The sequence below is a fragment of the Protopterus annectens genome, chromosome 2.part1, assembly GCF_019279795.1.
Source record: "Protopterus annectens isolate FY-2018-M chromosome 2.part1, PAN1.0, whole genome shotgun sequence".
Taxonomy (NCBI): domain Eukaryota; kingdom Metazoa; phylum Chordata; order Ceratodontiformes; family Protopteridae; genus Protopterus; species Protopterus annectens.
Window position 1 is genome coordinate 1,927,351,615 of NC_056729.1, and position 23,703 is coordinate 1,927,375,317.

The window sequence follows — 23,703 nt, forward strand, 5'->3', positions numbered from 1 at the left end:
TTTGAGTTGAACCTGGTCAAGTTCATTACTAATAAACAAAAGTGCTTATTCTTAATTAATTTGACTAGCTCCATGCTTTGTGCAGAGTTTTTTTTTTTTTTTTTATGGTTGTATATTGAATCTTCAGTTGTTTTTGGATAGACTAAGGTGTGAAATTGACCCCTCAAGTTATAGGAGCTTAGCGTATGTAGTGACATTCTATCTTTTCATCCAGCTTTATGGCAGATTTTATTCATTCCCTAATTGTCTGCTTGCTTTTTAATCCAGTTCAGGGTCATGGAGGAATCAATGTTTATCCAGGAACTTCATGGGTGTTTGTCAGTAAAATTTATCTTCTTCAGACATCAGTCCAGTGCTCACATAATGATGTGCACACACAGACATAGCATACATTCCTAGAGGCATTTTGGAGGCTGAACAATTCAGGAATGCATGCATGCATGCATTTATGGTCAAAGACAAGTGCACCTAGCAAAAGCCCATTAAAATATAAGTAAGATATATAAACTCTGTGCAGAAGGCACTCCAGCTGTGAACCAACTGTGAACAAAACCACAGAACTAAGTGTTGTGAGGAAACAATGGTAATGGTTGTTCCATCTCCCACCTCATTGGCAGTTATATTAAACTTACATTGTATTTGAATTGTTTTTATTTCATAGCATCTAATTAGCATTTTTTCACAGCTGTCAAAATAAGTCAGTTAGGCCACCATAGTCACAGAAATATAACAGATGATCCACTGTGGCGACCCCTAATGGGAACAGCCAAAAGAAAAAGAAGTCACAGAAATATATGCATTCATTCAACAGAGTTAGGCACTTAAGCTGATAAAATGTATTTGGAGTTAAGGTAGAAAATTAATAACTTGTTAAACCTCCATGTTCTTTGATTAGTTTCTTATTTTGTCCTGCATGATCATATCAGATATTGGATACAGAAATAAATCAAAAAGAAGGGAATTTATATGTAGCACTAAATGTTGCTTATTACCCTTTTTCCTCTCAGACTTCTTTTTTCACAGAAAGTTGAAATTGACTGTATCATTGTCACGATTAGAAGCAAAAAATTCCAAGAGCAGGTTGTCTGTGTATCCCATTAAAAATACTTTTGCTATCCCAACCCACTCCAATCACTTCTAAATCAGTTAGTATGTGGCTCACATGTGGCTTTCGCAACAAATCGTATGTCAGACAACATTGATTATGGCCTCATGTAGTCACTAACATGGATGAAAATATAATATTAAGAATGCAGATTGTATTTCATACTCTAAAATCAAGAGGTCTGTCCTGATCTGTTTACATACATGCTTAGCATGCTATAATGTAACCAATAAGTTAATCATATGTTCTGATTAATTAGCTATTAATAGGTTGCTCTCCAATTACCTTCTATATGCAATAGTTTTCAAATCCTTATGATTTTAAATTCCATTTACTTTTCAGTCATTAATATGTCATTTGTAAAGCACCCTTGAATGAGGTTGATTCCTATTTTTTGTTAATAATGGTAATGTTAAATTCAAGTGTAGATCGCATTTTATTTTAAATATGGTACTATTGATATTGTCTCTCTCTTTCTCCTTATGTAACTCCTGTTGCACACAATTCATAGTTTGTTGCAAGGCCTTAGTCCTGAAGACCATTGATGAGCCTAGCACAAATTTCTAGTTTCTCCCAAGTCCTGTCTGGGTAAATGGCTTGTTCAAGGTCACACAATAAGTAATTGAAAACTAAGGGAATCGACCCTTGTACTTCATGAACTACAGCTCACAGGTTTATCCTTCTGTGCCAGCTGCCAGGCTTGCTCAGTATGTTATGTTTCTGCCTACCTGTTTCATTTGCAACTTCCCCTTTTGGACATGCAAGGCAATCATAGCAGCAGACTGGTTTTCCTTCTTTGATATTTTTTCTGTGTCCCACAGGGCACTGTTTGCTACAAACAGATTGTGGAATCTAGATAATAATATCAAAAATAAAATGTTAATTAAAGTAACATATAACAGTGTACTAGTTAAATTAAGACACCAAATGCATCATTGTATTTGTGCTATTATTTTGATCATCTTTTTTCTTGTTGTCTGGTTTAATGCTTTGATCTCAGTCATCAACACAAATTGAAATGAATATATATCAAATTTACATTTTAACTTGCATTTCTGTCTGTTTAAGACATTTTTATCTTTGGAGTTTGCATGCCCAGTTGATGCACACTCCAAGAGATACAAAAAGAATGGTTACATCATTCCAGACAGACTGAATTTTATTATTTCTCTAAATTATGTCAGAAGTAGGGCATTCTACTTAATAAACCTCCTATACTTTGACTTCAACGATGCACAAAGTGAAATGACTAAAGGTCATGGAAAAGAAAAAAGAATCGTAATGTGTAAGCATGCTGACTTTTAGACTGAAGTGAAGTGTGTATCAGTGCTGTACACAGAAACTTATCCTTTTCCCTAATTCTGTTTAATGTATTCTTTATAAATATTTATAGAAGCAATAAGGAAAACTATTATCTACAGCTACAAAAACTGTAAACACTACTGTTGATATAGGTAAAATAAAAATAAATTAAACAATGACCAGTACAGACTATATAAAAAGAATACGTGATGGTATATATTGACCGAGAGTGCATTTGTCTCACAAACATTGCTGAGATTTCTTTAAACATATTAACAAGCAACAGTCAAGACTTAAATGTTCAAAAACAGATGATGATAAAAATCAAGTTATCCAATGAAAACGCTCAAAAACACAAAATACAGACTCACACCAGTTTTCATACCCTCAAATATTAGTTTCTCAAACAAGTTTTAAATTTTACACTAAAATGTATTCCTGACAGAGATCAGTTATCTAATAAAACTTGACAATAACATTCTTTATTGTCAGGCTTCATCTCACAATATCCACACTCAAACTTCCTGTTACATAATCAATCACATAAAATACATTTTAAAGCTATTATTTTTGAAGTCATACATTTGTTCAGATATTATAGTGTTCAACTACCTTTTTACTTTACTTATCTAAAATGAATTGCATATACCTAATGCCACAGTATAAACAAACAAACAAAAAATATAGAACTACAAGAAAAAAAATCAAGGTGGACTATACATTCTATCTGTATTGCTGCAATAAAATAAGACTATCAACAATATATCTACACATATTGCACCCTAAATACTAAACAGTACCTATTTCACCCAATCTAACCTTTGCCTCATCCCCTGTGCCCCTTAAATTGTTAAAATTAAATCTCGTTTCATTAATAAAATGTGGCTCAGGACCCATTTTTTTCAAAATATCAGGAATTGTACTACATAACTTCAAGATGTTTTTAATGTTTTTTTATCTTTACTATCGACTGAATATTTTAAAGATATAGCTATTTTTTTAATTCCTGTAAGAATGAACTATGTACTTTATCAATACATTTTTCATATGACTATCATTCTTGCAAAACTTTATCAAAGTTTCCTTTATGTATAACCCCTCACCAGAAAACATTCATAAAACTCAACCTTAATATTTTGAACTTTATCATTATTGCTAATTAAATTACTTTTTATTATATGAGTCTTTTTGGTGTAAGGGGCACATCCAGTTTAGAAGCAAATAACTATTGTTGCTAGAACTTCCCATAACTGACACATGTAGTTCATTTCCAGTCATAGCCCTCATGAAAATATATAATTAGTAAAATGATGGAATGCCATTACATACTAGAGATAGAAGGGAATGGAAACTTTACTCTTTTCTCAGTATGCCAGTATAAGGTTTGCATAATTAGTAGCCATTGGCAACCCTCTTAAATTGTTCATTCATTACACTAGCAAATAAAAATAAATTGTTACAAACCAACACCCACTTGAGTCTGAGTCAACTCCAGGAGTTGATAAAACAGGAACAAAACTTGAAAAATAATAAAGCTTCTCCAGGAGAACGACCGTTGCAATTTCAATTTAAAGTAGTTACCAGTCCTTGAAGAAAATCACAGTTCCACAGTTCCACAGAAATATTTGCAGTTACACAGAGAAGGACCAAAACCAACTTCAATTCATAAGAACACAGCACTGCTTTATTCAAAAGACACAAGCGCTTTCGCTACAGCTTCATCAGGTGTACTGTTTTCTTCAAGGACTGGTAACTACTTTAAATTGAAATTGCAACGGTCGTTCTCCTGGAGAAGCTTTATTATTTTTCAAAAATAAATTGTTGTTTATCACCTGCTCTATAAAACTAATTTAATATAATTAACTGTATAACAGTTATTTTCTACCAAGACTTTGGCCAGCCATTTCATGTAGAATACAATTTCCAAAACTCTTGTTTTTGAATCATAACCAAACTTTATAAAGCTGCATCAAATACATAGAAAATAAATGGACTACTCTCAACTCCTGCTCAAATAAAAACTGGCACAAGAGAGGAATGTATTCTATTTCTGTATATCTTCAACTTTTTTGTGGAACCACTGTTCTTCCTTATCCAGAGATATCCTTAATTCAGAAGATTCAGATTTAATGCTGTACAAAGCTGCATCATGGCATTTGCAGACAATATCTTTCTCTGCCCAGAAAACCCACACATATCTATTAAACCATGTCTATCAGTTATAGGCAAATAAATCTCAACATTTTAACTAAGAAAATTAGAGGCCTTAAATAATACAACTATTAGCATGAGTCTTTTTAAAGTCAGCAGTCAACCATTTCCAGCATGGTGTTCTGTGTCTCCTTTTTCTAGCTATGAAAACCCAGCACTATTTGGTTTCCATTTCTTTGCAAAGCCAGTGGCCCTGTAAGTATCGCCACTAAGGAACTAACTGTACTCCAACAAATAAACAAGGCTCACCTGAGGGTCAGGTACTAACTCATGTATTCCCAGCCTATGCAATGGGTTACCACTACAGGCTAAACAAGGTACTAATTTGGCTACATATGAACTATTGCTGATGACTGGATGAGGAGATGCACATATAAACCAATTTTATCCTTAATGGCTCTACATGATTTGGGAGTTGATCAGTTTTAGATGCTGGAAAAGAGTGGCATGAACTTTTAAGTGTGTTTAGTTAACAATGTCTGTGCTATGCATCCTATATCCCTATATAAGTACAGGCTAAATGTAGATAAATGAATCAAATGGCCATAAAGAAGAGGAAGGCCCACCTCACTACAACAAACTATAGTGCATTTCATCCATCCACAGTAACTTTAAGCTGATGCTAGGCATTGCATACTCAAACACCACAGATCATTCATACTCTCTAATGCATCCAACATACTATAACAGGTTACAAAAAAATGACATTGAAATCATCAGAAGTGTGCTTCAGTCTTAGTGATGCTGAGTATCTTTCCAAGGATCCTCTTCCTAGTCAATAGTAGAATGGCACATATACCTATGATAACATTCAAGTAAAGTACTAAGGTACTGAAGCTATTACTATAAAAGACACTAATGCAGCCAAAACTAATTAATTAGTCCAGAAAATAAAGACAGACCAAACATTTCAAACTTAGGCCTATACTCTGAGGTAGTAGGCTAAAAAAATACTTAAAGTAGTAAGTTACATGCATTTTTGGCAAGCTTTGATACCAAACTTGATCCCCTTCTGCAACAGCAACTTAATCAACTGAAAATTAAGACAAATGTGATCTTATTCTTTAAACTACAAAGTTCAAGGAAATTAACATGAATCTGTAGACCCACCATTATGGACAACAAACAACTGTTTACACTACTACTTTCAATAAAAATAGAAACATAATTCACTGTCCAAAGGGAGCTGAATGAATGTGATGACTGTGTTAAAGGAGAGTTTGGGTTTAATGGCCAATGATATGTTGATTCTAAACCATTGTAGATGACGGTTTCCAAACATTTAACAAAATGCTTGTCACTATGTACCTATTCACCAGACTTGTTCAAAATCTGGATGACAACCACAACCCTTAAAATGATAATTTAATTGATATATAATAAAATGCCATCTAACAGTGTTCCCGTTCAAATGCATTCCTCCCGGAAGAATGAAGTTCAGATAAAATAAATAAAAGTAAACTGAAACACCTGGATAAACCCATATAAATATAAGCTACCTGCAAAATTCCAATATATGCAATTTATCATTAACTAGAACTGTTATAAATTTCCAGGCAAATTGCTTTCCTTAAGGAATATCAATTTGACTAAGCTGCTCAATTTATGAATTAATAAAAGCGGACAAATTATTTTTATTTTATTTATTGTTAACCAAGTAAATACATCAGGCACATCCTCTTTCCAGGGGTAACCTTTCTGATTAAATTATTTGTTTAGATTCTTGTATAGGCAAAAAGAATATGAGGGAATCAAACACCTGATGACAAAATTAAGCTCATCCATTGCTCATAGTCTTACACATGCTGAGACTCTAAGTAGGTTAAAACAGACTTGTGCAAAATGTTCAAGTTACTCACAGTACTCAAAATAATAAAACCGATACAGCTTTGCAAATCTGCATACTAAAATTACACTTTCAAATATCGTGATGTTGGCGGTCATTTCCTAAACTTAAACCAATAAATTTTAAAGACCACATTAGCACTGCTTAGCAAATAATTAATTTAGTGAAAATATCTAAGATGTTCTACTAACGCATCTAAAATTTCTAGTGCTTAACAAAATTCTAATGAGGATTTAAGGGAAAAAAATAACTTCATGTAAGAAAAATGTTTTTGCAGATTACAGCCTTTTCAGAATACCTGGGAACTGGCTGATATGCTGTGAGGGACTGTGTGATGTTAATTTGTATTGATTCTTAAAAGTAAAAATAAATGTAAACTTATATGTAAGGTACGAATCAAATGCAGCTCTACTGAATGCTAATGTACTTTATTCTATTTAGAAATAAAATGTTAAAAAAGCATGAAAATGAACATGATTAAATACATGCTTGGGGAATTATAAATAACCATCTACCAAGTTATCTGCCACAGGAGAATTACTGTGAAAGGACATGTATTGATAGAGGCACAGATAAACCTGCCACATGGGAGTGAAATGCAAACTGTGGACTTAATCCATCTAGCACCAAGGTTACATGCAGTAAGTACTTTCACAGGGCAGGTATAACCTACTGGAGAGCATATGCATATATGCCTGAGTAGAGACTCAAGCACAGGCATCCAACCCTCATGACTCTGAAAGACGAACCAAAGGGATGTATTGGACGTATGATAGTAAACGTAGGTTATCAAGAACAAATATGCATCTCATAATGGACAGCTGTCTATATTATATATCATTTACTGACAGTACATGAATACTTACAGTCTTGTAAGATTAGATATATTTGTATGATCAGAAATATTTTATTTTTAAACAATAACAAAATTACAATCACTCAAACCAAATGTTACAGTAAAAAAGTCCTACATCTGGAAATTAGTCAGTGAATGCCCCTAGTTCCAATTTCCAGAAGATGATCTGCTCATACCTAATCTCTTGACCAAATAAGCCTCAGGAAAAAAAGCAGCCAAAAAAAAGGATACTTCGACAAAAGCACAAAAAGTCCACATAAAGAAGCTGGAATTGCCCCACTCCACTTACATTTTCATGCAAAATTGAGACAAAGCCCAAAGTAATGAAAACGAGATTTTATGGTAGAGTAAAAGGTTTAAATAAATGCCAATAAAATACTGATAAGCGCTTTCATCCCGAATCTTCAGAACTTCATCAGATAATTGACAGCCGTACAATTTCCTTTTTATAATGCAAATCAAAGCATGTCATGACATTAAAATACAAACTGACACACCTGCTAGAAGACATACCCCCGGATTCTCAAAAGCTTACACGGTGTGCATGATTAGTGTAAGAGGAAATTTTGCCAATATGGCGGCCGAGCGATCCACGTACATGCACGTTTGACGTGTGCGAGCGTTCTAGCACTAGTGCTGCACGTTCCCAGCTGCATATGCAAATTACCCCATTTGCAGGTGAAAAACATGCAAATGAGGTAAATCTGCCATCCAGGAAGCAGGAATCAGGGCGTGCAGGACTAGCATAATATGCAGAAATATACTCTGTTAGTAACCGAGTAAGGTACTGCAAACTCCAAAACGGAGCTATGACAGCTCCAAATAAAGGCTGCATATCATTGAGAAAGCATACCAATGGCCAAGTAGAAGGCCATTGGCATTGCAAACAATGCAAAATTTACAAAATACAACTTTTATGATATGTCCACAGATCCCGGCTATTGAAGCATAGGGCAGTGGCGCGCAAACGGGATGGTGGGGAAATAAGAAAATAAACCTAAAAAAAGCAGTCTAACTAAAATCAGTATTCCACCATGCAAGTCAATGGCAAGCAAAAGACAACCTGGCCGGGGAAAAGTGGCTGCTAAGGGGGAGGCACAGTCTGACACATGTAACTATGCATTAGCAGAGAATCCTATGCAAATGAGGGGAAGGATAGTGAATCCTAGTTTTCCCCAGCATGTGAGGCAGGTCCCAACAGTGTAAGAGTATGAAGAGCTGAGTGCAAGACTAGGAGGTAGGTAACATCATATGTGGGTGTATCAGGCATACTGTCAGCGGATTGGAGCCATGTGCCTCAAGGTTGCATCCAGCTTATCACAGCAAAGCCAGGGGGGGGGGTGTCTAAACCTGCCCATCATGTATGACAAAGTGTAAGCAGGTGTGTGCGCGCTTTGCTATGGGATCTACAGGAAGATATAGGAAGTGAACCCAGGAAATAGCAGCAGTGTGCACATTGGAGTACACCTATTGCACGGCACTCCCCGGGATGAAATAGAAGGGCAATGGGAAGGGAAAGCAGCAGTAGGAGGTTAATCATGAGGTAGTAGGTTCGCTGCCAGGTGAAACTTATTGGAACCAGCCAATTACACAGGCAGCAGACCAGCCCAGCTCAGCCAACAACGCCACTATAAACTATGCAAACACCTTCCTCTCTGGGTTTTCCCACACCCTACACCACCGGTGTAAACAAGTGGGGAATGTTTAACACTCACAACAACAAAATGTTAGGGGCTGCCATAGCTATCATACAACTTGTGGAAGAAGCTGAGGGTGGTGAGGATGGGAATGCTGCCAACCAACCCACAGTGAGGAGATGGAGAAGACTGTACAGACTCAAGGTAACCTACCAAGGGCTACATGAGCTGGAGATAGTGGAGTGCTATAGGGTGGACAGGGACCTCCTACAACAGATTGTTGAGCTGTGCCAGCCATGCCTGACACACAGAAATAACAGAGGGGAACCCATCCCAGTGGAAATGAAGGTATGTGTAGGCCTAAGAATACTAGCTACAGGTACCTTCCAAAGGCCAACTGGGGATATGATGGGGATCTCACAGGCATCAACATCCAGGGTACTACACCAGTTCCTGGATGCCATGGCAGTACATGTCAATGAGCACATATACTTCCCCCTCACCCATGAGGCATTGTCCAGCAGTATGCGTCTCTTCCACCAAATAGCAGAATACCCTGAGGTAGTGAGTGCAATAGACTGCTTGCACATATGCATCAAAGCACCACTTGGTGAGCAGGGTAGGGTCTACATCAACCACAAGGGCTTCCCCTCCATCAACTGCCAGGTCATGTGCTATGCCCAGGGCATAATACTGAAAGTGTGTGCTGGCTGTTCTCAAAGTTATCACAATTCCCACATCTGGCATCTGACACAGCTGTACCAGAAATTTGCCAGTGGGGACATCCCACATGGTCACCTAGTGGGGGATTCTGGATACGCACTGGAGCCGTGGCTAATGACACCCATCAGAAATGCACACACACCCAAACAAGAACTCCATAATGAGGCACATGCACAAACGAGAATCATAATAGAGCATGTGTTTGGGATGCTCAAGTCATGGTTCCAGTGCCTGGAGACATCCGGTGGAGCCTTGCAGTACTCACCAATTACATGTACCCAAATCATCCTTGTATGTGCCATGCTACACAATATGATCCTGTGGAAATGGCTGCAACAGGAGCAGCAAGGGGCAGGGCCACATAGCCTCCCACCAATGCCAAGGCCTGCATAGGCACAGAGTGACTCAGAGGAGGAACAACCTGAGCCTACACCAATAGGCAGAAGGAGGCATGCCCAGTATGCCCTGGCCCTGGCACAGAGGCAATGCATAGCACATACACTGACAAGGGAGAGACCCAGGGAATAGCACCTCTCTCTGACTCTCACATACAGTAAAAGGGATGCCAAACATTACACCAGTATGGCTTAGCCAGCGCAATATGTAAGACTACTGACTGAAATGGACTACAGGACATACCAGTACAGTGCTAGCAAATGTGTACAACTGTCAGGTGTGCCCCCCAACCCATATAGAAATATAGTAACAGTCAGGTGCACCCCCCAATCCTGTGTAGAAACATAGAAATAGTCAGGTGTTCCCCCCACTATGCAGACATGTTGCAACAGTCAGTGCCAAATGATCATTGGATACCCTGCAGACACAGCATGCTAACTGTTGGTGTACAACACAAAGATCAGCTGTGCAGTACAAACCACCAGACATGATCTACACATGTAAAACTGATGGCCTTACTGGGCATGCTCATACATTTAGAGAAATGAAGGCAATGTCAGTCATCAACATACTGAATGGTCATACTGGGCATGCTCACACACTTAAACACATGAAGGTCATGTATGCAAACACCAGTGGACCAGACACATCCAGCGGTGGCAGTTGTTAGTGCAGACACATGTCAGTATGCATAACTCATGCCTTGCACACACAGTGGATAGGAATACCCACATATATGTAAGGACAACACACCATAATAAGCCAATGGTAGATGGATATAGATGTGTGGAAGAGGGTGACCGTGACAAGGCACCATCCATGCCTGACCCACCAAGCACATAGCCAAAGGGCCCCAAACACATCAGGTGCAAATGTCACACACCGCAATTACAAGCGACCAGTACATGTCAGCACCACAGACTATGTGGTCCACGTGCCAGCTGTGCAACATAACTGTACAAGGATGTAGTCAGCTAGTTGCCCTATATATGTACCTGTGACATATGTCCCCATGTGTGGCTGCTTGTGGAGTGTCACTCCTACATGAATGGTGTATGGGCCATGCACCCACTGGCCACCCTATAGCGGTATCCTGACAAGCCTGCTGAGGTTATCCAATGTGAAATACATCTTTGGGAGAGTTGTAGGCCAGTATTCTTTGCGCCGTGTACTGCTTTAGTGTGATAGACTAGTTAGGTAGGAGTTCTGACCCCAGATATGGCAACTGTGTGTGTGAGTGTGTGTGTTCATGTGTGTGTGTCTGTCTCTCACTGACTGTGTAGAGAACAATGCCTTTTCGGCTACTCACACCCCTTACTATTCACATACCCACCTTTGGCAAGGCTGCTGGTGTCACCCACCTAGAAATACCCCCTGAGAAAGCTGTAGCCCAGTAATCTCTGTAGTGCATGCTGTAACTGCATGCTGCTATAGTATGATAATGTAGTTAGGTAGGAGGTCAAACCCTAGACGTGGCAACTGTGCATGTGTGAGTCTATGTGCGTGTATGTGTGCATGTCTGTCTATCACTGACTGTGTAGAGAGCAGTGCTTTTTAGGCTACTCACACCCCTTACAAGTCAAATACCCACCTTTGGCAAGGCTGCTGATGTCATGTACCTTGAAATACACCTCTGGGATGATCATAGCCCAGTAATCTCCATAGCATGTCTTGTATTATCATATGGCCATAGTGTAATTAAGGAGTTAGTTGGGAGATCTAACCCCCAACCTGCCAACTATGTGTGTATGCATGCATGTCTGACTGTGTAGACAGCAATGCTTTTAGGTTTCTCATACCCCTTACATTTCACATACCCAACTTTGGCAAGGCTGCTGATGTCACCCACATAGAAATACACCTCTGGGAAGGCTGTAGCCCAGTACACTCTGTAGCACATCCTGTAACTATGTACTGTAGTGTGATAAACTATTTAGGTAGGAGTTCCAACCCCAGACCTGGCAACTATATGTGTGTTTGTGTGCATGTCTGACCTTGTAGACAGCAATGCTTTTTAGGCTACTCACACCCCTTACAACTCAAATACCCACCTTTGGCAAGGCTGCTGATGTCATGCACCTTGAAATACACCTATGGGATGATCGCAGTCCAGTAATCTCCATAGCACATCCCGTAACATTGTATGGCCATAGCGTGATTAAGGAGTTAGTTGGGAGTTCTAACCCCCAACCTGTCAACTGTGTGTGCATGTGTGCATGTCTGACTGTGTAGAGAGCAATGCTTTTAGGGTACTCACACCCCTTACATTTCACACACACAACTTTGGCAAGGCTGCTGATGTCAACCACCTACAAATACACCCCTGGGAAGGCTGTAGCCCAGTAAACTCTGTAGCGCATCCCATAACTGTGTACCACTGTAGTGTGATAAACTAGTTAGGTAAGAGTTCCAACCCCAGACCTGGTAACTGAGTGTGTGTCTGTGTTTGTGTGCATGTCTGACTGTGTGGACAGCAATGCTATTTAGGCTACTCACACCTCTTACAAGTCAAATACCCACCTTTGGCAAGGCCGCTGATGTCATGCACCTTGAAATACACCTTTGGGATGATTGTCGCCCAATAATCTCAGTAGTACACCCCATAACATTGTATGGCCATAGTGTGAATAAAGAGTTAGTTGGGAGTTCTAACCCCTGACTTGCCAACTGTGTGTGAATGTCTGAATGTATAGAGAGCAATGCTTTTAGGGAACTCACATCCCTTACATGTCACATGCCCACCTTTGGCAAGGCTGCCAATGTGACACACCTGGAAATACACCTGTGGGAAGATTGTAGACCAGTAATCACCATAGCACATCCTGTAACTGCATACTGCTGTATTGTGAATTAGAACTGTGGTAGGGCTCCATCCCCACACATGGCAGTTCTGAATATATTGTGTGTGCTACTGTCTGTGTAGGGAGCAATGCATTTTAGGCTAGTCTCTCGCAGTCATTTCAAATGCCCTACTTTGGCAGTCCTGCTGATGTCAGTCATTGTGAAATACACTTTTGGGCAAAGACTACTCTAGTAATAGCCATGGTGCGTACTATAACTGTGTAGTGCTGTAATGTAATACACTAGTTAGGTAGGGGTTCTACTCCCAAATATGACAGGTGTGCATCTGCATGGGTGAGTGTGTGCTTGTAACCTGTATCCTGTGTAGAGGTGGTTGTGACTGTGTGACACCTGTGGCCAATGTGGAGTGGATTTTGCATATTTCTTATATGGTGGCCATACTATATATCACAATGTCCACCGTACAGGAATAACACATGTGATATGGCTGAGAGGCCTGGGTGCAGATCCATACCCAAACATGTGACATCAAGGCCAGGCAATTAAACTTAGCAACCCCAGTATTACCCAGAGCACACTCTCACCCCATGTGTCATACACACACACATGCCTAGGTAACAGCCAATATGTAGGTAGTACACTGCATATTGGCCACTGATAGTAACTATGGAGTGACAGCGTTGGGCCACAGAGGGCATGACACCCAGTCCATCTGTCCAGTATGCACATATGTACAGACACTGCACCTCCTCAATGGACACTTGCACCACCTGTGGTGCCATCACATGTTACCCACAATGGACATACCGTGCCTGACAACATGCCTGTATGGACAGATGCCACTGACACTAAGGAATGCTGATAGCATGCACTCCATGTAGGTGCACGGTAAAGCTGCTGGCCATTACCAGCTCCCACCACAGGTGGGCAGGACTGGCACATCTGATGATAATCTGTGTTCACAACATGGGCCAGACACCCCAGGTACAGTTCCACATGTCACCATAATGCATGTGGGAAGTGTGCACATCCCAGACACCATCCATGTCATGGATGAAGGAACACAGACATGGCAAGCGATGCACAGCATTGCGCACACACAATAGTCACCCAGGTGACCAGATGGGGATACAATACCCACCTGTGTGGGAAAATGCAGAAACTACATCCCTGAGCCACAATGCAAACCATCGTCATGTAGCCTGATGCCAAGGTACACCCATCGCCTATCCTTGGACAGCTGTCTGGTGCAGTTGAACACCACACACATGTGCAAACATGCACCCATGAATGTCAGTACTGGCACCCTTTGTGTTTGTGTGTGTGTTGCATGCTGCAGATGTTCACATCCACACTCCCTACAACCCACATGGGCCTACTGCAGCATGCTGTCTGATGTCAGATACCTTCCCATACCCTTTGCATGTACAGCCCCTGTATGATCTGTGTGGTGCATGGGATACCTGTACAGTGATGTGATGTGGCAATCCCACAACCAATGAGTTGTACACCTGGCCCTGCCATGTTTGTCAATGTATGTGTCCTTGTGAGAGTGTGGCTGTGTTGACGTGGCACCTGTTCATGCCGACAGGCAAATGTATGTCACCTACCATACAGCTACTGTATCCCTGTTGCAGATGTCACTCACCATCACATAAATGTTCTGAGTGCTCCACAACAGGTAACCCATGTGGCACATCCAGTAATTGCATCAAACTGTGCTAGCACTACATAGTTGTCAGGGGTTTGATACCCTGTGCTGCTAGGTGTGTGACACAAACATGCTTCAGTTTTACCCTCCCACCCCTCCCTGACATGTATTTGCCTCTGTCTGCACCCCCCTCAGGTGGATGTGGAGACCTACACCTGCTTTACTTAGGCAGCAGCATGTGTAATGTAAGTAATGCTCGTGATCAGCTGATGGCCTCTGCATGAATCGCAGCCCTCCCCTAGCTGATTGCATGTGAAACAGCTGAGGTAACATTCCCATAGCCAATTGTATGGAAACACACTCCAAAACTTAGGAACATCATGGTGGTGTTGGCCCTTTTCACCCACTGTGAGCAGGAACTAGATCTGTTGTGTGGCAAACAGCATTTCAGATGGATTGTGGTGTACCTCTAACAACATGCACTGTGGAACCAGTGCAAAAACAGGAGGTGGAAGTGCCTGACCTGACTACAGACTCTAAGTGCTGCTATACTGCATTTGGAGTAATGTTGCTTTAACAGTGTTTGTGAGGCTATGGCTGTTGTACATGTCTCAATACCTGCCATGTCAGTTCCATGTTTATGGGGAATCTCATCCACAGGGTCATCTGCAGCCTGGGCATTGTTGTATCCATGGTTGGATGTGTCACCCACGGAGCATCTAGCTGTCGACTGCTGAAGGTTGTGTGAGGATTGTAGTCAGTAGATGGAGAAAGCTGTGATAGTCACAGACGTCATATCCCTCAAAGGACATATGTTGCAACAACACTGAAACAACAGTAAATGTATGTGGTTATCACAGCAACATGTCAATATTGGCCCTGTGTATGTGCTCCCAGCCACACCTCTGTCAACCTTTGTACATATGTCATGCATGAAGTGGTGCATATGTGCTATACACCATAATTTGTGGCATCATATCTGAGAACATGCCACTGATATATTCCACTGCTACACATGTTATGTACAGTAGGAGTTACATTATATGACATTACCTGCACATTCTGTGGATGTTCGTACAGTACTGAGGTCTGTGTACCTATGGTGAATGTTGACAGTGTGTAGTGTTAATATCTACCTTAGCCTGTGTACAGACTATGGTAGATGACATTGTTCTACTTCCTCTACTATCATATGTTACATGCTGTCCCACTGTATGGTACTGTAGTGGCGTACATGTTTGTAGGGCCATAAACACACATGCCCCATACCACAGACAGCCACCAGACCAAACTGTGTAGCAGGACAGTATATGTAGGGTCAGTCTGTGAGTGGCATATATGAGGATGGTGTAGAACACATAGTCCATATACTGTAATACCATGCTAGCTAACCATATGTGGCTGTGTTCATATTGGTTGTGGATATGCACTATCACACAGGTGTATCTTACCCTGTGCTGTAACATGCCTGTTGAGCCTGCTTCATATGCAGGTACATGTGCATTCCCCCTTATCAGATGTAGGCCAGTGTTGAGCCATTCTACCTGCAGCCTGCACAGTGCATTGTGACATGCCTAGCAGCTGAGTGTACCTACCCAGTGGGATGTCATATGCAGATACTAGCCAGATGTCCTGCTGCCGGCCCTCCCCTAACAGTATGTCAGACAGGGCAGTGGGATGCAGTGCAGATGTATGTCAATACCTATTGTGTAGTATGTGGCCATGGCAACCCTCTACCAGTGGTCACACCGTTACAGGCCAGGCAGGGGTGTGTGAATGCATGACCTATGGTGGACATCATATACAGGTCATTATGTGTTATACCCATCTACATGGCCATCCACATCCATATTGTCAGGCATGGTAAACATGTGTAGCACTAAGGGCTTATGTGTATACCTCGGGACTATACAGACTGTGTCAGACCTTTCACATATATTGGCCAATATCTCTGCTGCAGTCCACAGTGACATTACGTGCTAGCAGTGGTACTGTACACTGATGTCCTTTGGATGTCTTTCAGTAAGCAGTGGCTCACATGTTATAAGCAGATGTGACCTCCCACACACACCATGTCTGTGAAGACAATCCCAATGACAGTAGCAATAGTCTACTAATATACCTGCTATACATACCTGACATCCCCTGCAACTATGACATTGGGAACATATGGGCTGGGGTTGGCTTAAACTTCATATCCAGGACATATAGTGGGAATATATGTACATATACCTATCCAGATAGCCAGATATACATGATTACACATGTATACTACACCCAATTAACACTGTCATGGCAACCACCTACTATAGATTCCCACATCATGTGTGCATGGTCCCATTACATCTCCTGTGTGATGGGCATCTGTCCTGTGTGTGGGCAGCAGTGCTACCAGCAGCATGTAGCAATACCCTTTACAGGAGAGCTGGCACACTCAGGGCAGCCACATATTTGTAGGAGGATCAGGAACTACAGACAGACTGCGAGTAGAATTGTGTTATGCTTTGTACAGTACTGGCGTTACAGGGTGTGGGTGTACATACTAGTTTGCTATGGAATACAGTCCATCTGCATAGCACATAACTGTGGGCCTATCCTCATGCCAGCCACAGCTATGCCTATCATGTCTTGTCTGTCCACCACACAGGTCTTGTGTCAGATATTACACTGGCAGTGTGTGTGTTGTGTGTTACTGGTACATGGCTACATCCATGACTGTCTCTACCATCAATTCCTTGACTAAGTGTATGTTACAGACTATCCTGTAACACCTGCACCTTGTGTAGTGTATGGCAACAGTTGTCCACATATGTGTCTGTATTCCAGCCTCTGTCCATCACTTACATACCAAGCTTTGCACATATGTCATGATGTCGGTGGTTGATCCATAGTAGGCTGGGAGTATAACACACTGCCATGTCTGCCATCAGTCCACTGCCATTGTAACCCCCACACATATGGTGGTGCTGGGGCAATATATGTGTGGGCGCCACCTACAGAATACATGCATGCCCTCATGCACTGCAGAGCCCAGTGTATGTACAGTAGTATATGGCCCTGTATTATTGAGTCTAGGGGGAGCACCAGAAATGCCCTAGGCTGCTACAAAATGTGGGGGTATCAGGGCTGAGCTGCCTTAAGGTATCTGGATGTACAGTACCATATACTTCACCTATATATACATTACTGATATGTATCTGGGTAATGCAAGACTACTGCGCCCTGCCATACAAAATGTTCTGTTTGTTGGTGTGCTCGTGATGGGATCAGTTATGCCATGTTATGTAGCAGTTACAACCCATGTGGTCATAAGATGTCTATACCACCTACTGTGTTTGTATAGTGTGTCGATAGAGGCTGCTGAACTACACACTTGGATTACATACTGTTGAGTGTTAGGTATCTTGTGGCCCAGTGTGTCTTTCCTATTGTACAATGTGAATGGCTTGGCTTGGACAGCAACAGCTGTGAACCTTTCCAGACTACTATATGACTGTAACTGGTCCACTGTAGCATCACTCCATTGATATAGTTGTCAGTGTCTGAACAGCTTTATGGCATGGCATGTAGAACTGTAATAGTACATGATTACTCAGTTAGGACAGCTGTTTAATCATAGTATCACCTCTGGATACGTACCCAGGGAGTGGCGCACAGCGACTGTGGTCCCACTTCACAAAGGCGGTGCCTCCACCGACCCTGGAAATTACCGGCCCATTAGCTTGACAAGCCTTATCTGCAAAGCCATGGAGAGGATCATAATGGATCTCATAAATAAAGACATAGGGAATTTGCAGACTTTGGATCCAACCCAGTTTGGCTTTGTCAAAGGCAGGTCATGCCTTTTAAACTTGGTTGACTTTTTCGAAACAGTCACCAAGGCCATTGATGAGGGAAAGGCAGTCCATACAGCCTACCTTGATCTGGCGAAGGCTTTCGACACAATACCCCACTCAGGTATTGTTGAAAAACTCATCAGCCTAAATGTTAACCCATACAGCACAAGATGGGTTGCAAACTGGCTGAGTGACAGAACCCACAGGGTCAGAGTTGCCGGTGCCATGTCTGACTCAAAGCCTGTCTCAAGTGGTGTCCCACAGGGCTCAGTCCTGGGTCCACTCCTGTTTGGCATCTACTTTTCCAAGTACAAGCAAACACAGGAGGTTATGGCTGACAAAGTTTGCAGACGACTGCAAACTGGGTGTCATAGTCGAAAATACATCTTACACAGATATCCTTCAGAAGGGTCTCACAGATACGGATAACTGGTGCCAGAGCCACGGCCTAAAGTTAAATGCCAAAAATGCATAGTCATACCCTTCGGAAAACAAGGTTACCCCTAGCTACCATATAGGTGGCAATCCACTGAGCACAGAAGAGGTTATCAGGGACCTGGGCACCCAGGTTGACAGCAGTCTGTCATTCGACACACATGTTGCTAAAATAGTTAGGAAGACCTTCTACATTGCCCACCTTATCATGAAGGGATTCACATCTAGATCAAGGGAGGTCATAGTCTCCTATATTCATCACTCATCAGACCAATGATTGAGTACAATGCCCCATTCGAAATGTATCTGACCCGACATTTGCAGCAGCTGGAGAGGCCGCAGAAGTTCCTCACCAAGAGGATCATGGGTCTCAAAAATCTTTCCTATGCGGCCCGACTGAAAGAACTCCAACTCTATTCAGTCGCTTACCGCTTGCTCAGGGGTGACCTGTGCCTGACATACAAGGCATTGTCAAACCCTGACTTGATGAGCATGCTTCACCTCAAAAAATCTAGATCCGTCAGAGCCACAAGGGCGGGAGACCTAAACCTTGACACAACCATTAATAGAACGTGCTGGAGGGATAGATTCATTACCCAGAGACTCCCTATGCTGTGGAACAAAATCCCGGTATATGTGAGGCAAAGCACCTCGCTGGCTTTGTTCAAGAGAAATCTTGACCAATGGATGGGAGATCGCAAGTATACCCCAGGGATTACCTCAGTGTCACTGCTCGACAGAGGCACAGCAAAATAATGGGCTTAGTTCCCCAAACCAAAGGGGTGGCGTAAGCCACAAAACTATGGGCTAGGCTTGTAAATGCCTTCGGGCAGATAGCCTAGTATGAACCTATGAACCTATGAACCTATTAAAGATTTCCATGTCTGAAAACCTGTGGGTGTTGTTTTACCTATGACCTCTCTGTGGGTGTATGTTACAGGTAACGATTGTCATTTGTATGGGTGGCACATACAGTGTCCAGTCATTCAGAGGTCAACTGTAGGCATAGTGGCTATTCTATAATGTGTGCACCTTCCACTTATGTATCTTACTGTACATATAACTGCTTGTGTATGTGTAGTCACATGTATATGTATATATATATATATATATATATATATATATATATATATATATATATATATATATATATATATATATATATATATATATATATATTTATACATATGTATACCTGTATCTGCATATCTGTGTCTGTGTATCTGTATCCTGGTAATGTTGATGGCTTCCACATAATAAATTACCTAACGGAGTCAGACTGTCTGCATGATATGTTACCAATAGCAGCCTGACATCATACAGGTGGGATGTAGTACATGTAACATTGTGTGCCCATGTTGTCACAGGCCCTGCTTATGGGATCTCCAACACTTGGTAGTGTATTGCAAGGTGGACATGTTTGGCTGGGTGGATGTCTATTTGTACAACTCGTATAGTGTGTGGTGCTTCTCAACCCCATTAATGTAACATGTAGCCTGTTACACTCCTCTCCCTAACAGCTACATGTGCCTTACAGTACCAGCACAACAATGTTGCACCAATGGGTCAGTAGGCATGGGAATCTCTTTGAGGTCTGCCACATGTGTGTATGTGTGCATATGTGCATATCTGTAGGGTACACTATTCCAAGTCCACATACTCCTATTACAATACACATTGCCACACAGTATTACGGATATTGTTGTTGTCACCCATAGGTGTGGCAATGCAATGCAACACCCTACTATGCTTGTGGTGTGTGCATCACATGCATATCCCTGTGGTACCACTGTTGTGATATGCAATGGGCTGTTTTGGTGTTGTGGTCAATGTGTGATAGTGGGTATGTCAGAGTAGCAAGATGGGTTCTAGTGTGTACAATATCCAGTGAGGGATGTGGGTGCTGTGTACACTGTCTTTACACCATGGCACACCTGGTATATGGCCCACATACCACTCTCAGGTGGCCAATGTCACCATCACCCATACAGGTAACAGATAACAGGATACATCCCAGTTACACATGTGCTGTGTGTAGCCTACCTGTAACACATTGGACACATGGACTAGTTTGTTAGCAACTATACAACCAGATCTCTAAGATGTGTATCTACCTGTTATGTGTCAGTCAATGTGTATATGATGGTATGACACACTATGTATTCTCCATATACAAACATTACATTCCTCATTACCATATTGTACATGTCTGTGGATGGTCTGCACGTAACACGTGACCTGGTACACATCTTACCCTAATGATGGTGTCGTGTGTGCAATGACAGCCACGCAGTTCAGTAGCACTATATACCTGGGTAGGGGTCTAGACACAGTGCCGCCAAGTAAGGATGTGTGTGTATGTGGATGGGTTGACATAAGTGTGCAGATTATACCTGTACCAGCAGGCCACCAGTCAATTTTGCACAGCCAGTAACTGTTATACATACCTGTGGCATGCGTGCAATTGTACACCATATATGTCATGGCCATGGTGTCACCACACTGACATACCCTTGTGAAATATGACTGCAGGCCATCCTCCTGCTGACACATGTACGGCTACAGCACAAATGGTTGACAGTATGGGGATAACAATTGGTGTTATCAACAGCTGAGATGCATCATAGCTGCATGGCTACACTACCTGACATGTATGCAGTACACATTACCTCTGACTACATTCTACACTGCAGTGCATTGCAGCACTCTATCACAGTCATAGTGTGCATCAGAACCATGTTAGCCTGTCCCTGCATCGATGTTATGGATGACAGGGATGTGGCACAGGTATCATCATATGCACAGGGTGTGCGAAAGTCATCTTAGCTGCATGGCTACACAACCTGAAATGTATGCAGTACAAATTACCCCTGACTACATTCTACACTGCAGTACATTGCGGCACTCTATCATAGTCACCGTGTGCATTAGAACTATGTTAGCCTTTCCCTGCATTGATCTTATGGATGACAGGGATGTGGCACAGGTATCATCATATGCACAGGGTGTGTTGCTTGTGTGCCAGAGGCCAAGGGTGGTCCAAACATGTGTCACCATGTGTGTGGGTGAGGGGTGTGGTGATGTGGTGTGTGTCAGTATGGGGTCACCCTAGGTGTGGCTGCATAGTGTGTGGGTATGCATTCACACAGTTCCACCATGTGGCTGCCCTATACGGGTGATGTTGGACAGCTGCAGACCATACCTGGCAGGGTGTGCTGTTCATTGTCTCTTGCCATGGACACGCTGACTGTGCCTGCTAGGGGTTCCACGGGCATGTGCAGGTACAGACCTTGAGGTGCTACTCTCCCCTGATGATGACATATGACTGCTGGAACCATGTCCCGCCTGGGACTGGCCAGGGCCACGTGCATGAGGTCTGCTGTGGTGTGGACAGCAGCCCCAGTGGTGTGCTGGGTCTGGTACTGCCACTATGGGAGGGGCTGGGCATCCTTGTACATTCACATTGACTGCCAGCTGCTGATGTCTCTTGCCTATGTCCACACGGCCATCACACCACTCCCACCACATGTTCTAGCACAGACATACCACCGTTGAGGAGGCAAATCATCTCACCCCACCGTCTATCCATGACCTCGGTATATTCACAGAAGGCACCAGTGAGTTCATGGAGGTTGCCACTTACAGCTGCAAAAGCAGACCTCTGCAGCCTCAGGCCCTGTCTGGTGTGCATTTCCATATGTGCCTGTGCCTCCATTATGGCCTGAAACATGCTCCTGGTGGTACCAGTTGTAGCAGCCCTGCCAGGGGCATGATGACCTGCGGTCCTCCCATGAGCACCACGGCACATCTGCCAATGTGGTGGCCATCCGGATATCCAGCTATGCCGACTGTGAACCGACACAGTTGGCACGGACACTACACTTTCCTGGTCATTGCCACCAAGCGCCATCTGTCCCTCTGCTATGGCCACATGTGATGGGGTTTGTAGGGGCACTGTAACTGTGTATGTGCTTGGGGTGGCTAGGAGGGTGATGACACATGTTGGCACAGTGTCAGCCTCTGATAACCTCACCTGTGCATCACCTGTACCATCATTATCATCAGCATCTGTAGAGACACCTACCTCTGTTTGCATGCAGGAGGGACCCTGACCCACCTCGCCACCTGTGGGGGAAACAAATACATACATTAAGACCTGTACAGCATTACATAACAGTACACATACTCACACTGACAGCCACCTTGCTACCTCACTTTCCCTGGGTTTACAGACAGTCCCACAGTCAGTTACATATGTTCCCCATCCTGCATGGCACTTGCTAATATACACACATCACTACTGCCCATTAACATATTATTCCTCTCCATGCCTACACGTGTGGTTACAACACCTGACCTGGTAGTTCATCTCCTCCCTGACTTGGGTGGAGTAGGTTGTACATGGCCTCATTGCTGTCACTCTGTATTACCCTGTGTATGGGCAGTAATGGTGTACAAGGCCACTATATGGTTGGGGCTGCTACATTCACTACATATGTCACACACCAGAGTGTCATACTACAGTCTTGCTCAGTCCATGCCACATCTGCTGCACAAGTGACCCATCATGAAGACAACAGTACTACCTGGATGCACTCACTGATGTGCTGTGGTAATTCCCCATTGCATTTGTAGTGCTGCATATGTGGGTAGCTGGTTACCTATCTGCTGCTGGCAATATGATGTGTATACCTGGTATGTACTTCACCTCCAAATGCATGCTCCATGCTGCAGCCCTTGTTATGCTATCAGCTGTCCTGTGTTCACATACCTGACAGGTTGTTCTGGTGTCCCATGTCTCACTCCATGTATAGCACAATCCCAAGGGGAAGTACCACCATGTGGTCAATCCCACTATCGCCTGTGCATACGTGGACACACACACACACACACACACACACAC

The 23,703-nt window shown here is 42.5% G+C and overlaps 1 protein-coding gene across 1 annotated transcript in view; it reads right to left on the reverse strand.

Moving 5' to 3' along the window:
• Positions 1 to 23,703, reverse strand: part of LOC122795070 (extracellular calcium-sensing receptor-like) — a 191,687-nt gene that overhangs the window by 43,264 nt on the left and 124,720 nt on the right. Inside the window, exon 4 of the mRNA XM_044063645.1 lies at positions 1,834 to 1,957. Coding sequence (XP_043919580.1) covers positions 1,834 to 1,957 — 124 coding nt within the window. The remainder of the gene's footprint in view (positions 1 to 1,833; positions 1,958 to 23,703) is intronic.